The sequence below is a fragment of the Macaca fascicularis genome, chromosome X (assembly GCF_037993035.2).
Source record: "Macaca fascicularis isolate 582-1 chromosome X, T2T-MFA8v1.1".
NCBI lineage: Eukaryota > Metazoa > Chordata > Mammalia > Primates > Cercopithecidae > Macaca > Macaca fascicularis.
The window spans coordinates 7,541,328-7,560,920 of record NC_088395.1 but is presented as its reverse complement, the minus strand read 5'-3'; the positions used below and the strand labels follow the sequence as shown (position 1 = coordinate 7,560,920).

Sequence of the window (19,593 nt, the reverse complement as noted above, 5' to 3'; positions counted from 1 at the left end):
GTCATCCAGGATTATCTCCTCATCTCAAGGTCCTTAATTGGCTCTACAAAGTCCCTTTTAACAAAGGTCTCCTAGTCACAGGTTCCAGGGACTAGAATGTGGATATCTTTGTGGCGAGAGGAGAGACCACTGCAATAATATAGCCACTTAACTGAAATTCTGCAATGTTAAGACATTGAATAATTTACCTGAATTTGAGACTTGATGTCCTCATATTCTCAAATTAGTTTACCTGTTATTATTTATTTTTTGCACTAAATGAGAGCCAAACACACCCTCGTGGGGGCTCTCATAGCCCTCTGTCACCTGCTCTTGGAGGCACTTATGAATGTCATGAGCACAGTTTCTTTGTATCTTGTCCTGTCCAAGTCCCAGTGCCTAGCCAAGTACGTGGTGTCCAGTTAATTGCCAAATTAATTCATTATTTAATACAAAACAGACTTGTGTGTAAATCCTGGCTCTGAGACTCATTTTTAGTGAGATATTGGGATAGGTACTTGAACTCTCCAATCCTCTGTTTTCTTATCTGTCAAGTTGGATGGTTATACCCACCTTGCAGGATGATGTGAAGATGAACTGACAGTGTCACCTCTGTGGATCCCAGTCCAGGGTAGACAGAGCATCCCTGAAAGACTTCATAAAATACCAGTGCCCAAGATGAATCTCCGAAGACTGGTTCAGTCTGTGCAAACCATAGACGTCACCACTCCTATTTCTGTCACTGGTGCTGTCATTTGTAATCAGCTTTATTGCAGGGTTGTAATCAAACTGCTGCTGAGACCACAAAATAGGTGTGGGAGAGAAGGTTAATTGCACTGAGGAAACCTTCTGAAGAATGTGCTCAATTAAAATTCAGATTGAGCCTTCAAGGATTTTTCAGATGGGGCAAATGCCATTTAAGGTGCTTTACAAAGGAAAAAACAAAAAAGATTAGGATTTTGAGAGTGTATACCTTGCAAAGGGCCTGAGAGTGGTGGGTGAGGCCCCAGCCAGGTGGAGAATTTGCACACCTTTAATAATGACACATAGGGTCACTTCTTAATTTTCTTTTTTTAGGAATGTAACCAGTTTACCTACAAGTTTGCCGAAGAAATCAGAAGGCAGTCTTTTGGGGCAGTAACACCCGGTTATGACATCATGGCCCAACTAAGGTATACAGAGTACATTTTGCCCAAAAGTACATGAAGACAGAATGTTGACGACTCTTTGTACAAACTGTGGCAAGCTCAGCATTCTCTCTTGTAAAATATTTACAGGGCGTTCAGTAATTAAAGGTGAATGATGCAGATTGCTTTTTCTTTAGAAGTGGAATGGAGTCGATTCTTCCTCCCAACGCTCACGAGCTGGCCCAGAACCGACTACACGTATCCATCACCAACACCAGAACCAGAGAAAATCACTTAGTCTCCACTTTTTCCTCCAGGGAGGACCTCATTAAGGTAATAAAGCCATGTTTCCTATTTGAAGAAATCAGCAGGTGCTGATTTCAATACTTTATATAAAAGTAATGGGCATTACCATGTTCTTTAGATCTGTATCTCTTATCAGGCCCGATAGATGGTTGAGTGCTCAGTAAATTACATGTTTGATGAAAGTATTCACCAGGATCCCTCCTGAGGCCGCCTCATGATGCACTGTCATCCAAAAGCTCCCTGTACTTGTTCAGTGTCTTCCTGCAATGTTCAGATCTCACATTGATTATGTGAAGCAAGTCGCTGATGCAATTTAGTAGCAATAATTCCCGAAATCTATGTGGCTAATACTTTGGAGTGTATGTAGGGTTTTTAACATGTACTCTCTTATTCAGTCCTTCAAGTCCTTCTGTAAGTCAGTTAGGATAGGTGTTATTGTGACCCTTTTATGTTTTTGTTTTTGTTTTTGTTTTGAGAGGGAGTCTCGCTCTGTTGCCCAGGCTGGAGTGCAGTGGTGCACTTTTGGCTCATTGCAACCTCTGTCTCCTAGGTTCAAGCACTTCTCCTGCCTCAGCCTCCTGAGTAGCTGAGATTACAGGCATGTACCACCATGTCCACCTACTTTTTGTATTTTTAGTAGAGACAGGGTTTCACCATGTTGGCCAGGCCAGTCTTGAACTACTGACCTCAAATGATCTGCCCGCCTCGGCCCCCCAAAGTGCTGGAATTACAGGCGTGAGCCACCGCACCTGATCCCTTTTATGTTTTTAACAGAGAAGTGAATGAAAATATTTTATGTGATGTATGTACCAATGTACCCAAGATTATCCTGCGTGCAGTGGGAGCCACTTCTGGTACCCAGGTCTCTTAACTTTTCAATCTAATATTCTGTTTTGTTTCTTCCATTTTGTTTTGATGTCTTTCTGTCCAAACACATTTGAAAGTTGGTTGGTTGAGAATTCATTATCTCTGGGAAATACTTCAGCTGATTGATTTCCAAATACCAGTGTGCCTGCTGTGGTAATACACTGAATATTTGTAGGGTGGAAAGGGTGTATTTCTTTTGGAATTTTTTCTTGTTTTTCCCTCTAGTGCAAATCATAACAAGCTTCAGGTAATAGGGAGAATGTATGTTTTCATACAGCGGAAGGTAATGGGTTGAGAGTAAGTGGTAAAATTCCATATACTTGGATGCTGTCATTTGAAATACTTAATGAAATGTTGAATTGACAAGTAAAATTACTTGGCCACTTAATAGGTTAGAATATTTTTCCTCAATATCCCTGTTACGTCAGTCTGTCACTTACAAGTTAAGAGTCTTTCTATCTTATAAGAAGACATTATTCTATAATCTCATTACAGTATTATGTAGATTTGACAGTGTAAAGGGAAGAGCTGGGCAACCCATGCTAAGTGGTCCTAAGTCATCAATGTCCAATACAGACAGATAAGGATTGCGGTGGGCAGACATGCATCTTCATGTTTATCTAGGAACAGACTATGTGCTCTTGTGACATAAAATGAGAGGGATTCTGCCCCCAGATCTCTCTTTCTCACAGAGTCCATCCTTGGCTTCTCTGTCTACAATGACAGAACTCTCAGCCCCTGATCTCCCTACATCCCTCCTGATTTACGTATCACTCTTTAGCATGATACCTCTTTACTGCTGTCCTGTTTAGCTTTTATTGTCCATCCTCCTTCACCAGAGTGTAAGCTCCAAGAGGCAGGGCTTTCTCTGGTTTGCTCACTGCTATAGCCCAGTACCTTCCACACTGCCAGCCATTGTGTAGGCACTCTGTAATATGTGTGAAATGAATGGATATGAACCAAGGTTGTATCTGTTACACTGGCTTGATTTAAAACAAAAGAAAAGAAAGAAACTGGGCCCTCCGTACTCTATGACCCGGGCAAAATCATATAGCTGGCTGGGGCCCAGCTGTGACTGTGGTCCACCCGTCTAGCATTCTTACCTAACTCTACCCCACACTGGATAAAATGCTCATCCTCCCTATCCATCTCTTTTATGTGGCAGACAGAAGAATGACACCCAAAGCTGCCCTTACCCTAATCCCCAGAACCTGTCCAGATGTAACCTTACCTGTCAAAAGGGATTCTGTAGATGTGATTAAGTTTAAGGTCTGAGATAGGAGGATGATCCTGTATTATCCAAGTGGACCCAAACTAAGTACCTGAATCTTGAAAACTGGACACCTTTCCTGGATTCTGTGTACCATGGCTGGTTTGGAGATGTAAGAGCCACATGCCAGGGGAGCACAGAGACTTCTAAGGAAGCAGCTCCCCACTGTCAGCCAGCAAAGAAAAGGGGACATCTGCCCTGTAACCTGTGGAACTGAATTCTCCTAACACCTGAATGTGCAAGGAGACACATTCTGCCCCAGAGCCTCCAGAAAGAGACGCAGCCCTGCTGACACCTGGATTTTCCCAGTGAGACCCATACCAGACTTTGGACCCTCAGACTGTATGACAATACATGTGTCTTGTTTGAAGCAGTTACATTTGTAGTAATTTGTTATAACGGCAATAGCAAACTGTTGCTGTTAAGAAAACATGATGTTTTTCTAGTTCCTTTGTTTTGGATAATAACTATTCCGAGAATTCGTGTAATTACTTGAGTTCATTGAACAGAAGAGAAATTGTTGACACAAATGTGTAATACTTGTAAGGAGAAAATCGAATAATTGACATTTATTCTGGGTTCTACAAGAAACATTCTACGTGTTTAGGAGGATGTTTTAACCTTTTTCAGAATTAAAAAGAAGGAAGGATGAATAGTTCCATGATAGCAGATGGTGACTGTTAAACTGTGAAACTTATGCCTGGAATACTCAGGAAGAATTTAGCAGAAAAGAGTGACAATGCGGGAAGACTAGGGATGATGTAGGAAAGGAATAAGTGTGAGGGGAAGTAAAGTAACCCCCCTGCCAGGTAGGGACATGATCAAGTATATATGTTCCGGTGAAAGAAGAGGATGGTGGGAGAATGTTGTCTGAGGTGGTGCCATGGGAGGATGGTGCTTCTGACCTTTTTGGTTGGGATTGGGGAGGCTGCCTGAAGGTCACCCCACTCCCTTTAGGTGGAGACAGGAGGCTCTGAAGCCATGCGTTGAAGCAGCTCGATGATGGGTAGCTGCAGGTCTCCCAGGGCTTGGTACACCTGGCTCTGAATACACAGCCTGGGGTCTTGATATGGTTTGTCTGTGTCCCCCCCCCCCCAAAATCTCACCTTGAATTGTAGTTCCCATAATTCCCATGTATTGTGGGAGGGACCCAGTGGGAGATAATTGAATTATGGGGATGGTTTTCCCCATCCCATACTGTTCTCCTGGTAGTGAATAAGTCTCACAACATCTGCCTTTCACCTTCCACCATGATTGTGAGGCCTCCCCAGCCACATGGAATTGTAAGGCCATTAAACCTCTTTTTCTTTATAGTTTACCCAGTATCGGGTATGTCTTTATCAGCAGTGTGAAAATGAACTAATACAAGTCTACTTCCCAGTATCTGGATATTCTTTAGATGGAGGGGATGGGAGACAGAGAGAAAGAGAGAGGTTGATTAAAACTCAAGTTAGAGAAAAGTGCATGGGAGAGCATGAAATACTAAACACTGATGATTTTCACCTCCTTTAAACTTTGCTCCATGTTGTATTTTCTGTCTGTTTTTATCATTAACTCATTTGTTCTGCTACTTAATAGTTGAATTTTTTTTAAAATGCCCAGTTTTTCATTATCCACTAGCTGACTGATGCTGTTTGTTACAGACAGCGTGCCTACATACCTGAAAATCCAACTAGAAACCTGTAGCTTAGAATGTGTGTGTGAGAGAGAGAGAGAGAGAGAGAGAGAGTGTGTGTGTGTGTGTGTGTGTGTGTGTATTTTGAGGTCTTTTTGAATCTCCTCAAGGATGGTTACTTGTTTTATGAGTGTCCTGGTGATCATGTCTAGGCCTGTCGTTTCCTGACGTCGTCCTCTTGGACTGATTATTTTTGAGTCTCAGTTTTCTCATCTCTGAAATGGAATAATTCACACAGTAATACTAACTAGTGTTACTGTGCAGAATAAATAAGATAAAGCATGTGAAAGTGTGTTTTAAATGGTAAAGCCCTTTATGCATGCTGAATGGAGCCAATATTTCATAAATAATGAACAAATAATAACCCATACACACCCCTGCTCAGCGCCCTTGTATGAATCTGTCATGATATTTTAAAGCCATGTTCAGTCACAACTTTCTTTTCTTCAGGCTGAATAGGACGTACTTTTTCTTATCAATGTTATTCTTTAACCCCTTACTTATCACCTGTCTTCATGAACAATGTGCTAATTGATATCTGTAATACTTCAGGAAATGGTTGCTGCTGAGTTCTTGCCACCTTTAGGCATTTGATTTTATAGCTCATCATCATAAGCCTTCTTTTTTAAAATAAATAATTTTGTATGATGATTCATACTTAATTTATCTTAATGAGCTTCACCTGTAGTGGCATGGAAAATCACTCGTTTGAAAGCTGCAATGCTAGTTGATTGTTTTCCTGGAACCCTTGCGGACTGTGTGGTCCAACTCTTCATTTTATTTAGAGTTGAATTTCCACAGAATTTTGAATCTTATGTTCATGAGGATTTAACTCAGTCTTTTCTACTTTATAAACCGTTATAAGACAGATGCAGGCCTTAAGGCATTCCTTTGTTCAGAATTTATTGGTGTCAACCATTCCGCTCCTCCCTTATAGTGACTGTACTAACAAAGGGAAACACAGATGGTGTCTGCTGCTCAACTACTTAAAGGCAGCCTGCAGAGGGGAGACCCCTTTATAGAGTTAACCAGAGCCCCAGGAGGCCTCCCTCCAAAATCATATCTTTATTTCCCATCTGAGAGATTGATTTCCGGGTGCCACACCCAGAAAAATGTTCCCTCCAAGGATGACCCTTTATGTCTGTGGGTCACCAACAGATCAAAACCAAGATGAGATCAGTTCCTGCAAATGCAGATAATTTAGGGGATGGAAAAGAGTCATGGAGGGGTGGTACACATCCACCTAACCCTGTCATTGGTGGGCTCTGGAACCTTTGGTGAGTCTCAACTTCTTGGAGCCTTGGTTTCTTCATCTTTAAGATGGATACCTTCAGAACAAGGCCAAATGAAGTATGTATGAAAGTATTTCATCAACTCTTAAGTACATACCAGATGTGCATGGTCACCTTCAAGTGCCTACACTCTCCAGACATCCATCTCTTCATACTGTTCATTATTTTGCATGATTCCTTCCTGATTCCTCTCCTGGTGTGCCGCTCTACAGAGTATCCCCCGAGTGTCAAGTGTGCACATTTTGCATACCAACTCATTCATTTCGAGTTCCAGATTTTGTTGTGGGCTGTTTTTCTTTAGAAGCATGCATGCAACTAGGAAATCCAAACACATTTTAATGTTAGCCTTCAGCAAATCATAACTAGGGAGGTGAGCCCCTAGGTTAAAAGAAAGTCATATGCAACCTCCTTGGCTGAGCTAAAATGATGTGTAAAAAAAAAATTAACAGTGCAGTGACGTGGTGGAGTTCCACTACTTCCCTGAATTGGTACGAATCATTGAATTCTTCATGTTTAAGACTGATACACAAGTGTTTTCCAAAAGGGTCTTTTGACACGTGTGAATGCTGTAGGATAGAGGTACCCAGGAAGCCTTTCCTGCGCAGTAGTGTCCCTGGCCATCTTGAGAAAATTCTGCCCTGTCTCTATTGCAGTGATGTCCTGAATTTCTTCGCATGTGTGAGAATGCTCTTAACAAGATCCTCTCACATTTAGCCTTGTGAAGGTGAAATAAGAACTGAATTTGAGATTGGTCATTATCTTGGAAAAACTGAGGAAGATAAATTTGAATCTGTCTTTGAATTTCAACTATACCAGCAGGTTCTGTATAAACAGTTAGAGTTTCATTAAAGTCCACAGTAAACTTTAAGCATAAATGAAACTTGTTGAGAATTTAATCCCTAAGGAAGCTAGGCCACATAATTTTCTAAACACCTCTTTTCTATAAAATGCAAAATGAAGAGAGTCAATCAGAACATGTCGAGAATGCGCACCTGGCAGTGTTTTATACTGTTGCTATAGGAAGACACTAGCTCTCATTTTTATCATTGTGTATTTAGTAAGAACACAAATCAGTGGTTTCACGTATGTCCAACATTTAAAGTGCTGTACCAAGTGATAGGGTGTGAAAACTACACCCCTGCTTTCCACATCAGCGTTCTCAGCCACAAACACTGCACTCCTGGCAGTAGGGACCCAGATTATTCCCCAGATAGTTATTTCTTGTGACAGCTGTCTATCCTTTGCAAGAATTTGAGCAGCATCCCTGGTCTCTGTTCAGTAGATGCCAGCAGGACACCACCGCCCCCCACCCTCTACCCCAGGTTATGACAGACACATTGATAAACGTCCCTGGGGGTAAAATCACCCCCAGCTGAGAACAAGTGCTGTAGACGTGTTGAAGTTCATTGGCAAGGTGAATTTCACTGGGAATATTGTGAGGTGAAATACACTAAAAGCATATGTTTAGGCATAATATTTTATTATATGACCTTAGAATGTCAGTCTTTATCTCCTTTCTTAGGAAATCCTATTTGCCTGCAATAAAATGGCAGTAAGCTGACTACAAATAAGAAAAGCTACTTAGCTCTTAACTATCTAAAGCTAATTTCCCCACTAAACTTGGTTTGATATACACATCATCAGTCCATATAAAGGGAGAGTCAGCTATGACAAAAACAAATACATTTATTTGGAGGAGTGACAAGTATTTTCCAGTTCACTGCACTTTTCATATCATTCAGGAGGATTCTTACTGTTATTATCTGTAGGAAAGTAATTGGGTAGCATTTTTCATCAAAATATCTCAAAATAGTTCCAAGCATTAACTTGTGAACTCTACATTTTACTTTGACACGGGGGAAAAGAAAATAAAACAAACCGTAATTCTAAGGTTAGTGATTTTTTTGCAGTTCACATGTCTCTCTGCAGAATAATGAAATAAATCATTATATTTATGGAGTGTTTTTGGTTCTTTAAAGACCTCTAAGTACTGTAATTTCACAATATGTGTGCTATCCACAAATTGCTCTAGTTATTGCTTTGTGGTGTGGCATTTGCTGAATAAGTTCATTAAATAGCTACATTGTGCTTGCAAAACATACCTAGGGTCTGTGATTATTTTTTTAAAAGTGTAGCCAATTGCTGATAAGGCTGGGTTTAGTTAGGGTGAATGCAGTTACCTTAACCGTAAACAACCTTTCTCTGAAGCCAATGATGTTATTGCTACCAGTGGGCTGAGAAGGTTGGAGTTGAAGATGCCTGCTTTCTGTCCTCTCTCTCCTATTGATTTATTAAGTGATCTTCACCAAATCACCCAAGGTGCTACTCACTCCTGCTTTGCCTCTTTGTGAAAGAAGCATGATTGCTGTAATGTCACAGTATTGCATTATGTGGGCCATTTAAAGTTGAGATTTTGAGAAGAATGTCGTGATGCGGGCATGTCCGCAATGACATTTTGTAGAAGGTTGACAGACCTTGTGTGAGGTTATTATTATGCCTTGTAATAAATAAATAAACAAGCACATAAAAAATAAATAAAAGTGCCCGCTTTCCTTTGAGAAACAGTGCTGCAAACTAGCGTGCTTTCACTATTTCAATAAACAAGCGATTGAGATAGATGTGTATAAAATTGACCAAAAGATGAAAAAAAGACTCATTGTGAGAAATCTGAAATGTTTATGTTGGCTCTGGTAAAATATACATTTTATATTAAAATAAATTGGTGCCAGGGGCAGTCTCAACCATGTATTAGCAGAGAGATCTTTGAGCAACTTTATCTTTTTGAGACAGGGCCAAGAAATAATTAAATTAGACAGTATATTTGAGGCAAAGTCTACTTCATGAGTGTATGACCTGTGCATTTGCACATGGCTCCACTATCCAAAGGGCCTCACCATTGGTTTAATGCTCTGCTGCCAACATCTCAATATTCTCCATACTTTATGAACAAGGGGCCCTGCATTTATTTTATTTTGGACAGGACCCATAAATTATATAGCTGGTTCTGGCACCTAGTGCCAGCATGGTGCAACAGAACCCTTTCACACATGGCTATTTCTTACCTTCTTTCCTGCTGGAGTCCCTGTGTTGTGCTGTTATCCTTGAATTTGCCACTGCTGAAACCTGAGGCCCCAGAAACTTCTTTGGGCATTTGTCAGGAGCCTGTTGCTATAGGAGCTGTTACAACCAGGCCTGTGCCTTTGCAACCAGCATGCCACCAACAGCACTGGGCAACCTTCTTTAGTCCCACTATTGAGGTAGGTGGAGGAGTGTTGGGTCCATTCACATCACAGAGAAGGGAGAGAAATACCCAACAGATGTTTGTTGAGTACGAGCTCTGCCAAGGGCTGGACATACCAGGAGAGACACAAGTCCCTGTCCTTTCAGTGGGGTTTTTGGTAATGAGGAAACAGGAGACATGTCCAAGGAAGAACCACTGCATAAGAAAGCAATAGAAGTTCCCTGTACATGGTGCAGAAATAAAAATGGCAAGAGTAGGTTCCAGCTGTGTCGGGTTGCAGCTCAAAAGAGGATTTTCCTATGGAAATTGTTATGCTGCTGACTGAATCTGTAATTTAGTTGCCGTTCAGAATAAATAGGCTTTTGAGAGCTGACCCAAAAACCATACCTATAACATTGATTTTTAGAGGAAATGCCTTTTGAGTTCTAAATAATTGTAAATGGATGATCTGCAAGTCAGCATTTGAGCCATAATCCATTTCTGAATAATGTATGATGAAAAAAAAAGTCTCATGAAATCTTTGACAACAAACAGCCAGAGTCTTTCACTTATCAGTTGAAAGATTATAGCTTAAAAAATATTCAGTATCTAATGCTGTATGTTTTCAAATAGAACACTAGTGATTTGGAAACTACACAGCAAAATAAAACATTTACATTTCAGAAAAGCTATCAGAGCCCAACTTCTTATGATGTATGGAATGGTAATTGCCTAAATGACAATCTTTTTCAACTTTTTAAATGGGAGCTAAAGCATAATTGATGTCACTGCTTGCCAGGGTTCCATTACATATCCTGACCACGTCATTGGAACATAAAATATGTCATTCCCTTTGCAAATCCTGGTGACATAAATGAGAACATCTCTGAGCTGTGGACTAACCTCTCCTGTCATAATCAGAGGGCGTTGTTCCTCCAGAAAGTAGGAGTGCAACTGTAACATGGTTTTTACAGTATATGATAGAACATTACAAATAATTTCTCTGTAACCTTTACATACTCAGGAACTTAGACTTACCTTAAATTTTGGTTTATAATAACTTGTGTGTCTACTATAAAAATGCTGATTTTTACCCAGGTGAAGTTGATTGATTCTGAGTGTGTCAACTTGTACCTATCTGTTTAGAGTCTTTTCTGTTATTAAAAGTATTATCTTTTATGTAATTATGTGCAGTGCTGCACTTGAAGTCTGTGGGGCTTATTTATTGAGATTTTGCTAGTCAATACTACATCAACTGTATTGTCTGAATGTTCATGCATGTAGTCATGAGCTGCTTTATTTTATCCATCTAGGTCCTCCTAGCCAGCAGTTTTGTGCCCATTTATGCAGGACTGAAGCCAGTGGAATACAAAGGGCAGGTAAGCTTGTTATAACTGAGGAATTACCTTCCTCCCCATATTAATATGTTTCTTTCGAAACATCCAATTTTATAATTGTTCTGGTGGCTTCAAATCAGTTTATATGTTTTTTTCCTCATAAATAGCTTTGTTTCTCTTTAAGAGGAAAAAAAATACTGGGCCAGTGATAACTTATCATCAAGATCTCGTGAATGGGAATGATTGACTGTGATGCTCTTATTTTCATCATATATATATGTGTGTGTATGTGTATATATATATGTTCTGTTGTTGCTGTTGTTATTAGCAGTGAATGATTTTTTTTCCCCACATAGTAAAGTCCTACTCACAGCCCCTTCTAAGCAGAGTTGTACCACCATGAGGGTGAGAAAAGGCTTCAGGGCTCCACACCTTGTCCTCCCCCAGACAATGCAGCATGGGTTCCTTCCAGCCTGCCCTCAGCCCCTCTGCTAGGGGATGACCCACTCCCTTCCAAGGGTCTCGACTTACCCAGACACATTGATCACTGTAAGGCCAAAACCCATTTTGTTTGAGGAGAGTGCTCCTCTCTTGGAGCTGGCACTTAAGACAGGATGCCAGTTCTTTTAGGGAAATTTAGACATGGGAATGCACCTAAAGTCTGCGCTGAGTGTGACCCAGCTTCCTTCTGTGATCTACACAGAGTTTGTTTTGAGTATTCACCATTCTATCTGAGGCAGCTCCCCCATTGCGTGGACACAGGTTCAATATGAGCATTTTATTCTCAAATATGGTGTCTGTTTCACACATGTCACAGATATATATTTTATAACCAAATGTAGTATTTGGTTTAATGTGTTTATTTAACATATGATGGAAACATACATTTTATAATTAATACAATAGCTATTTTACAGACACCAGAGATATGTATTTTCTAATCAAATAGAGTATCTGTTTAGCACATACCAGAGATATGCATTTTATAATCAAATGCAGTATCTATTTAACACATACCAGAAATATGCATCTTATAATCAAATAGAATAGCTATTTAACACATACCAGAGATATATATTTTCTAATCAAATAGAGTATCTGTTTAGCACATATACCAGAGATATGTATTTTATAATCAGAGTTATCTAACACGTACTAGAGATATATATCTTTTAATCAAATATTATACCTATTTAACACATTCCAGAGATATATATTTTATAATTAGAGTAGATATCTAACACATACCAGAGATATGTATTTTATAATCAAATAGGGTATCTGTTTAGCACATACCAGAGATATGTATTTTATAATCAGAGTATCTGTCTAACATGTACCAGAGATATGTATTTTTTAATCAAATATAGTACCTATTTAACACATGCCAGAGATATATGTTTTATAATCAAATAGTGTAGATATTTAATACATATCAGAGATACATATTTTATAATGAAAGTATTTAGCATATATCTAATAAGGTATTTAGCATATATCAGATCAGGCATATATTCAGGATGAATAAATTACATTTGTTTTATATATATGTAATGTATATTTATTTATTAATAAAAGAGTACATACAAAGTGCTTTAACCATCATTCATTCATTCATTCACTCACTTTGAGGGCCCAGCACCAGGCCTGTGCTTAAGGAATTGATGGTCTCTCAACAAAAGAACTGAGTTTTACAAACCCTTTGGCTGATAGGATCGAGGCAGTGTCTCTGTTCTGATCTCATTGGTCCTCATCAGTGTCTTTCCTTGAGCTTTGCTGAACTTTGGAATTTTTCTTTTCTCTCGTGCAAATCATAATAGGCTTCAGTTAATATGGAGAGTGTATGTTTTGATAGAGCAGAAGGTAATGGGTTGAGAGTGAGTGGTAAAATTCCACATATTCGGATGCTGTCATTTGAAATACCTAATGAAATGTCGAATTGACAAGTAAAATTACTTTGCCACTTAGTAATTAGAATATTTTTCTTCTATGTCCCTATTATGCCAGTCTCTCACTTACAAATTAACTGTTTCTATCTTAGAAGGAGAGGCAGGTGGTAGAGGCTCCAGGTTCTCTTCCAATATACACTTTCTTCTTCTTCCTTAGTAACAGAATCCCAATTTATATCTGGACCTATGGCTGTGCAGCTAGGTTATATATCCCAGCTTCCCTTGCAGTTAGGTGTGGCCGTTTGTTTTATTGTTGGGCAATGACATGTGAGCCGAATAACTGTGGGACTTACAGTACAAGGAAAGTTGTATACCTTTCCATTTTGCCTGTTGCCCAGAACTTAGATATGATTACTGGAGCTCCAGCAGCTATTGTTCATCATGAGGTCAAGGATCACACCCTGAAGATGGCCAAACAGTGAACTGGAAATACCCAGGTCCTAAATGATTTGAGGAGTCTGCCTTACCATCCTGCCCTCGATATTCCTGTTACCAGAAAAAAAGAAGTAAAACTTTTTTTTTTTTTTTTTGAGATGGAGTCTTGCTCTGTCACTCATGCTGGAGTGCAGTGGTGCAATCTCAGCTCACTGCAAGTTCCACCTCCCAGATTCATGCCATTCTCCTTACTTAGCCTCCTGAGTAGCTGGGACTACAGGCGCCTGTCACCATGCCCGGCTAATTTTTTGTATTTTTAGTAGAGATGGGGTTTCACCGTGTTAGCCAGGATGGTCTCTATCTCCTGACCTCATGATCTGCCCGCCTTGGCTTCTGAAAGTGCTGGGATTACAGGCGTGAGCCACCGTGCCCAGCCTAAAACTTATGTTATTATTGTATACACCAGAATCCAGTGCTATCTGCTGTAGGGATTCTTACTTCCAATTTTACATGTGAGGAAAATGAGATGTAAAGACGTCAGTCTATTTCACTGAAGTCTCTGAGCTTAGAAGGGGGCAACTTCCCCAAGATAGTCCTTAATGTTTCTATCTTTGCTGTGCCTCTTACTCTGCTTTGCCCTTTAGTTCTTTTCAAACAATGCATTCCTTGTTTTCTTCCTGTCCAGCCCCAGTGCCATGTCGTGGGTGTGTGACAGGAAGACTAGCAATGTTTAAAAGGGCATGAGTGAGGAATCAGAGTTTCTAGTGAACTTTCCATGATTTGATTGAGTACTTTGGACATGAACATAGAGTGACAGCCACAATTAAACAGCAGGGAACGCACAGGCCCAGAACTGTGAGGAAGATGGAAAGCGACCCACCCAAGCCCCCTGACCCTGGGCAATGTCCCAGGACAGTGTCTTGCTGATCATGTGGTTTCTGTGCATAGGAGGCACATCATAATTACTTGTAGTGTTGAACCTTATGTCTCCTGAAAGCATTCAGTTTTCCTCTGTTGTTTAATGGAGTCTGCAATAAGGGCCTCACGCACATGATTGACAAGAGAGCCACAGTGGCCTCGCATTGTTTATAACACCAGAAAGCGACAATTTAGAAGTACCATTCTCTGCTTAACACTAACTCTCCTTAAGCCTGATCACCTCCCACATTCTAATAGGGTTTCCATGCCGCGTTGTTTTCTAGAATCTTTCCTTTCCATTTTCAGGGAAGTGTGAAGGTTGCTTTAAATGCAGTGTTTTAATGTTAGTATAAGCTTTTTATGTGATTTAAATTATTTAAACATTTCAGTCATGCTGAATGCACCTCTCGTTTTCTAGATTTTCATGTTTTCATAGAGCTCAGGTTTTGATGTATTTGTTGTCTTTGGTTGTTTTTCTGAAGTGACAAAAGTGGAGGTGGCAGAAGGGGAAAAAGAGACTTAGTGTTACTTATGTTTGTGGCATTGAGTCAGGAAAGGCAGACAAAGTGGGACTCGGGAAACAGGGGCAGAGTCTATTCTCTCCACTTGTGACTTTTGTTAAATACACAGACCTCCTCATTTCTACATTGCAGGTATTGCTGGATTTTATTAAGATATATTTGTGGATCCAATATGTGCATTAAAATGTTTTTATTAATCGCTTAGAAGAATCGTACCTTAATAATACATAAGATTAATTTCAACTAGAGCAAACACCAGTATGGGTCCTTTCAAAACCCTCTACCAATGGTTTAAAGTGGAATGATGTCTTTGAAAATTACTTTTTCTTTTTAACTTGGGAAACATGGCAAAACCCTGTCCCTACGAAAAAATACAAAAATTAGCCAGGCATAGTGGCGTGTGCCTATAGTCCCAGCTGCTTTGGAAGCTGAGGTGGGAGGATCACCTGAGCCTGAGGAGGTTGAGGGTGCAGTGAGCTATGATCACACCACCATACTCCAGCCTGGGCAACAGAGCAAAACCCTGTTTCAAAAAAAAAAAAGAAAGAAAAAGAAAAAACTGCTTTTTAAAAAATATTATTTTAAAAAGTTCTGTAGTTTTCTCTGGCTTCATCTTATGACTATTTTAGTACCTTACTTATAGTACATACTCACTAATAGATGTGTCAGTGAATGAATGGAAATAAATTGAAGTTTAGTCCTATATTTTTGACTAATGATTTTTCTTTACTACATATGAACTCTTTCCAATGGTAGAATAAATCCACAGGAATGTTCACACATTTAGGCCATGTTTTCACAGATTCTTGTCAATTTGGAATAAGAATGAAAATTTTCAAGAGGAATTCTTAACTGATTTGTTTTAAAAGAGAATTAGCATTGGCAGGTGACTAAAATATCAGAATAAAATCATCTCCAGAACTGGCAGATTCAGATCAGAAGAAAAGCTGTAGGATTGACTGGGCACGGTGGCTCCCACCTGTAATCCTAGCACTTTGGGAGGCTAAGGCGGGCGGATCACCTGAGATCAGGAGTTCGAGACCAGCCTGGCTAACATGGTGAAACCCTGTTTCTACTAAAAATACAAAAAATTAGCTGGGCGTGGTGGCACACGCCTGTAATCCCAGCTACTCGGGAGGCTGAAGCAGGAGAATTTCTTGAATACAGGAGGCAGAGGTTGCAGTGAGCAGAGATCACGCCATTGCACTCCAGCTTGGGCAACAAGAGTGAAACTCTGTCTGGAAAAAAAAAAAAAAGAAAAGAAAAAGAAAAGAAAAGAAAGGCTGTAGGATTTTGCGTTGTTTCCTTTCATCTGAGTTGGAATTCAAGTAATATTTTGACTCTGTAGTATTACACGATCACTTCTTGGCCTTTTGGCTAAGATTAAGTGTATACTATTACAGGAACATGAAAATGCACCATTGTATTATCCTAGTCCATGCGAATTTGGCCTTATGGGTCATTTATTCTTTCATTCCTGACACTTCTGTCGGAAACAGAATTGTGGAATACTCCATGTAACTGTGCTTTTATATGAGGTTGATACTGTGGTCCTTAGGCTCCTGTTTCCTCATGGCTTAGACTTTTAACATAGAAATGCAGCTCTGTCACTGTCATAGCAAACAGTGGTAGCTGGCCTTGTCACCAGCTAGATTTGGCTGGATGGAAACCTGGATATCAATTTCTAGTTATTCTGAAATAGACGCTATTATTCTTCAGTGACTTTTTAGATTTTTTTGGTTTGTCTGTTTAATTTTTGAAACAACATGTTAGTCCTCTAGGGAAAATTTTCTATATGGTGTTTATAGATGGTCAACTGTTAAATAACCCTTTAGAGCCTTCTCAAAAGTAGGTATCTGGAGTCATCATTTTTAATCATCCTTCACACATGCAAAAACCAAGAAAGCAATGCACCAAGAATCAATACTTAGTAAAGGTTAGTATGGCAGGTTTCTCAACCTCTCTTTTAGAATTGTATTTTTACTTGTCTTTCTTTGATTAAAAAATCTCATCTGTCTTCTTCTCACCATATTTGGGAGATTCTCACCTGTGTCCAAGGAGGTGGGTATCTCTTTGTCTCTTTCCCTCTCCCTTTTATTTTAGGAATTGCTAATCAAGAGCTTTGTTGGGCATTGCTATCTGTAGGCTGTCTCATGAAAGCAATGCAGACATGTTTGCAAATATGAAATTATTGTTCAAAGCACATGTTCTTCTCTCTCACCCCTCAGAAACCAATTCTAATTTGCCCCTGCCCCATAGAGCATCCCTGAATTTTACAGTGTGTGAGGAAAAAAACCTGAAGTGAAAAGACAACTCTATCCCTTCTTGCCTGTATATTCGGTAGCAATAGGTGTTTCATTCTCTGTAAAGTATCAGACGGTAAATACCCTCAGCATTGTCTCTGTCAACACACCTACTCAACTGTGCTGTTGTAGAGGGAAGCAGTCGCAGGCAATATCTCAACAAAAGGTCCTGGTCATGTGCCAATAAAATTTTATTTACTGAAGCAGATGATGGGCCGTACTTTGCCACCCCGTGAACTATAGCAAGGAAACCTGCAAGCCTCAGTTTCTTCTTCTGTAACATGAGGTAACTGAATATACGAGCATGACCTTTCTGCCTTATAGGGTTCTTGTAAAGAGCATATTAAATTATACATGTGAAATCACTTTTGCACTATTAGGCCCTGTGCCATGGTATTTATAATAATTATAGATAGCAACATCTTATTCATTCTTCCAGAAAAGTATTTTTTATTCAGTTGTTTTTTTGAATGAAATATACCTTAAGAAAATGGAGCCCTTCATTGAAGTTCTATCACAAACATATCCCCAGCATCTACCACACCTCCAGACACACACTGGATGCTCAGGGATCACTTACTGAATGAATAAACTGGCCCTTTCAGTGGATATTAACTCATCAAGTCCTTTTTTAAGTTTTCCACCTACATTACATAATAGCAGTTACTTGAATTCATAAGGCATGTTCTCAATAGGTACCCATAACACATCAATGTATAAAGCAAAGTTTAACAAGTACTGCCAGATGAATGTTCTAGCCTGTTTAGGTGTAACAGGTAGCCTTATCTCTTTAGAAGTGATTCCACTAATTGTAGTTTTCAATGCTTTAACTTTCAGAGAACAATCGCAGTAGATGTCTGCCCCACAATTGGGCATGAGTTTTTTGTTTTGTTTCTGTTTTTCTATTGAGCAGTTGCTTATTTCTATGTCTTAGGACTCAGGCATTGACTTGAATGTGGAACACACTTAGAATATGGCCAAAGATTAGAGAAAAGAATAGTAGGTCTAGCAGTGGGACCGAGAGGTGGTCACTGTACAGCCTGTAACGAGTATGATTTTGAAACTATTTTGCCCTGGAATTTTTATGTACTTGCTCTCCCTTTTCCTTTGAGGATGATGGTGCTATGTGATGAAAACTGACACACGTACAGGAAAACTTTAGACCAGCAGCTATTTTTCTTAAGGACAATTTTGGAGTCACAGAAGCTCATAGAAGTAGCTATCAGCATGTAGAATGCTGCCCATGAAGCAAGAAGATGGGAATGACTCACAGCCATATGTTGTGAACAGCCAGAGAATTCATGGACAGAAGTGTTTACTATGCAAGATTTTAAACTATCAGTAGAGCACAAGATATAAAATGTTTCTACTTTTAATTTGGAGGTTGAAGAATATTTGTTGTTGTGACAGTTGTTTCCAGAAACTTTGCTGGAATCTGCATGCCCGAATGAATGTGTGATTGTCCTGAGTGATACAGCTCATGAGAGCATAAATCAGGAGTAAGAAGTACCACATTTAGCATATCTGAGTAGTGGGGCTATAGCATCAAGGGTTATAGAAGGAGCTGATATCATTGCAAGTTTAATCAAGTAGTTTGATAAGCTGCTGTACATTTTCCCTTGTCATTTATCTAATCAGAATAAGCTAACAAGAGTGAACAAAATTTGGAAAAAGGATTTTCAATCCCCTGAAACAGCAGTCATTAACCCCACAGTAAATTAGAACACTTTCCAATTTAATGAGCCAGATTGCCCTTCTTTTCATTAAGTTGAATAAATCAGAAGAGCTGTTACTTAAAGTTTCATATCTTTAATTTTTCTTGATGAAACCTATATGAATTTTTACATCATTGATGACAGCTTCTGTTGACAATATGAAATAATTTTGGAAGCTGTCTTTCTTTTCCCTTCTGGGTATTATCCTATTCCAGAATTTGATATTTATACCTAAAGAAATCAGGGAAAAAAGCAAGTTCTGGGACAGAATCAGATATTTTCGAGCCTTTTTTTGCAAACCTCCCTTTTAGATAATACAGTTATATAACCAGCTATATTTTATGTGTACATATACATACATATATAAACACACATACACAAACACATATATACATGCATATACACATACACATACGAATAAGTATGTGTAATACACAGATCATAATCTTTATATTCTTTTAAACATAATGACAATATGCAAATTATACAGGTCAGTTTTATTTTAATCCAATCTACTTATACTCTCTCCTCTACCAAAATGCAATTCTGTCAAAAGGAATTTTCAACCCATTTTTATCTTTTATTTATTTACTTTTATTTCCTTTGGAGGAGTTCGTGGCTGGCTAGAGCCTTTGTAAATAATGTAATACCACTCATTTTGTCACCAGCTTTAGAAATAAACACAATTGACCGGGTACAGTGACTCATGCCTGTAATCACAGCACTTCGGGAGGCCAAG

At 39.3% G+C, this 19,593-nt stretch overlaps 1 protein-coding gene across 20 annotated transcripts in view; it reads left to right on the top strand.

The window, feature by feature from the left end:
• PNPLA4 (patatin like domain 4, phospholipase and triacylglycerol lipase) overlaps positions 1-19,593 on the top strand; it is a 240,177-nt gene that overhangs the window by 4,514 nt on the left and 216,070 nt on the right. For all 20 annotated transcript variants that reach the window (XR_010584360.1, XR_012429967.1, XR_010584361.1 and 17 more), the window contains exons 3-5: positions 1,057-1,151; positions 1,304-1,439; positions 11,050-11,115. Coding sequence is in view for 17 of the 20 variants with exons in the window: in XM_074029463.1 (XP_073885564.1) it covers positions 1,057-1,151; positions 1,304-1,439; positions 11,050-11,115 (297 nt within the window). In the remaining 3 variants the exon portion in view is untranslated. The remainder of the gene's footprint in view (positions 1-1,056; positions 1,152-1,303; positions 1,440-11,049; positions 11,116-19,593) is intronic.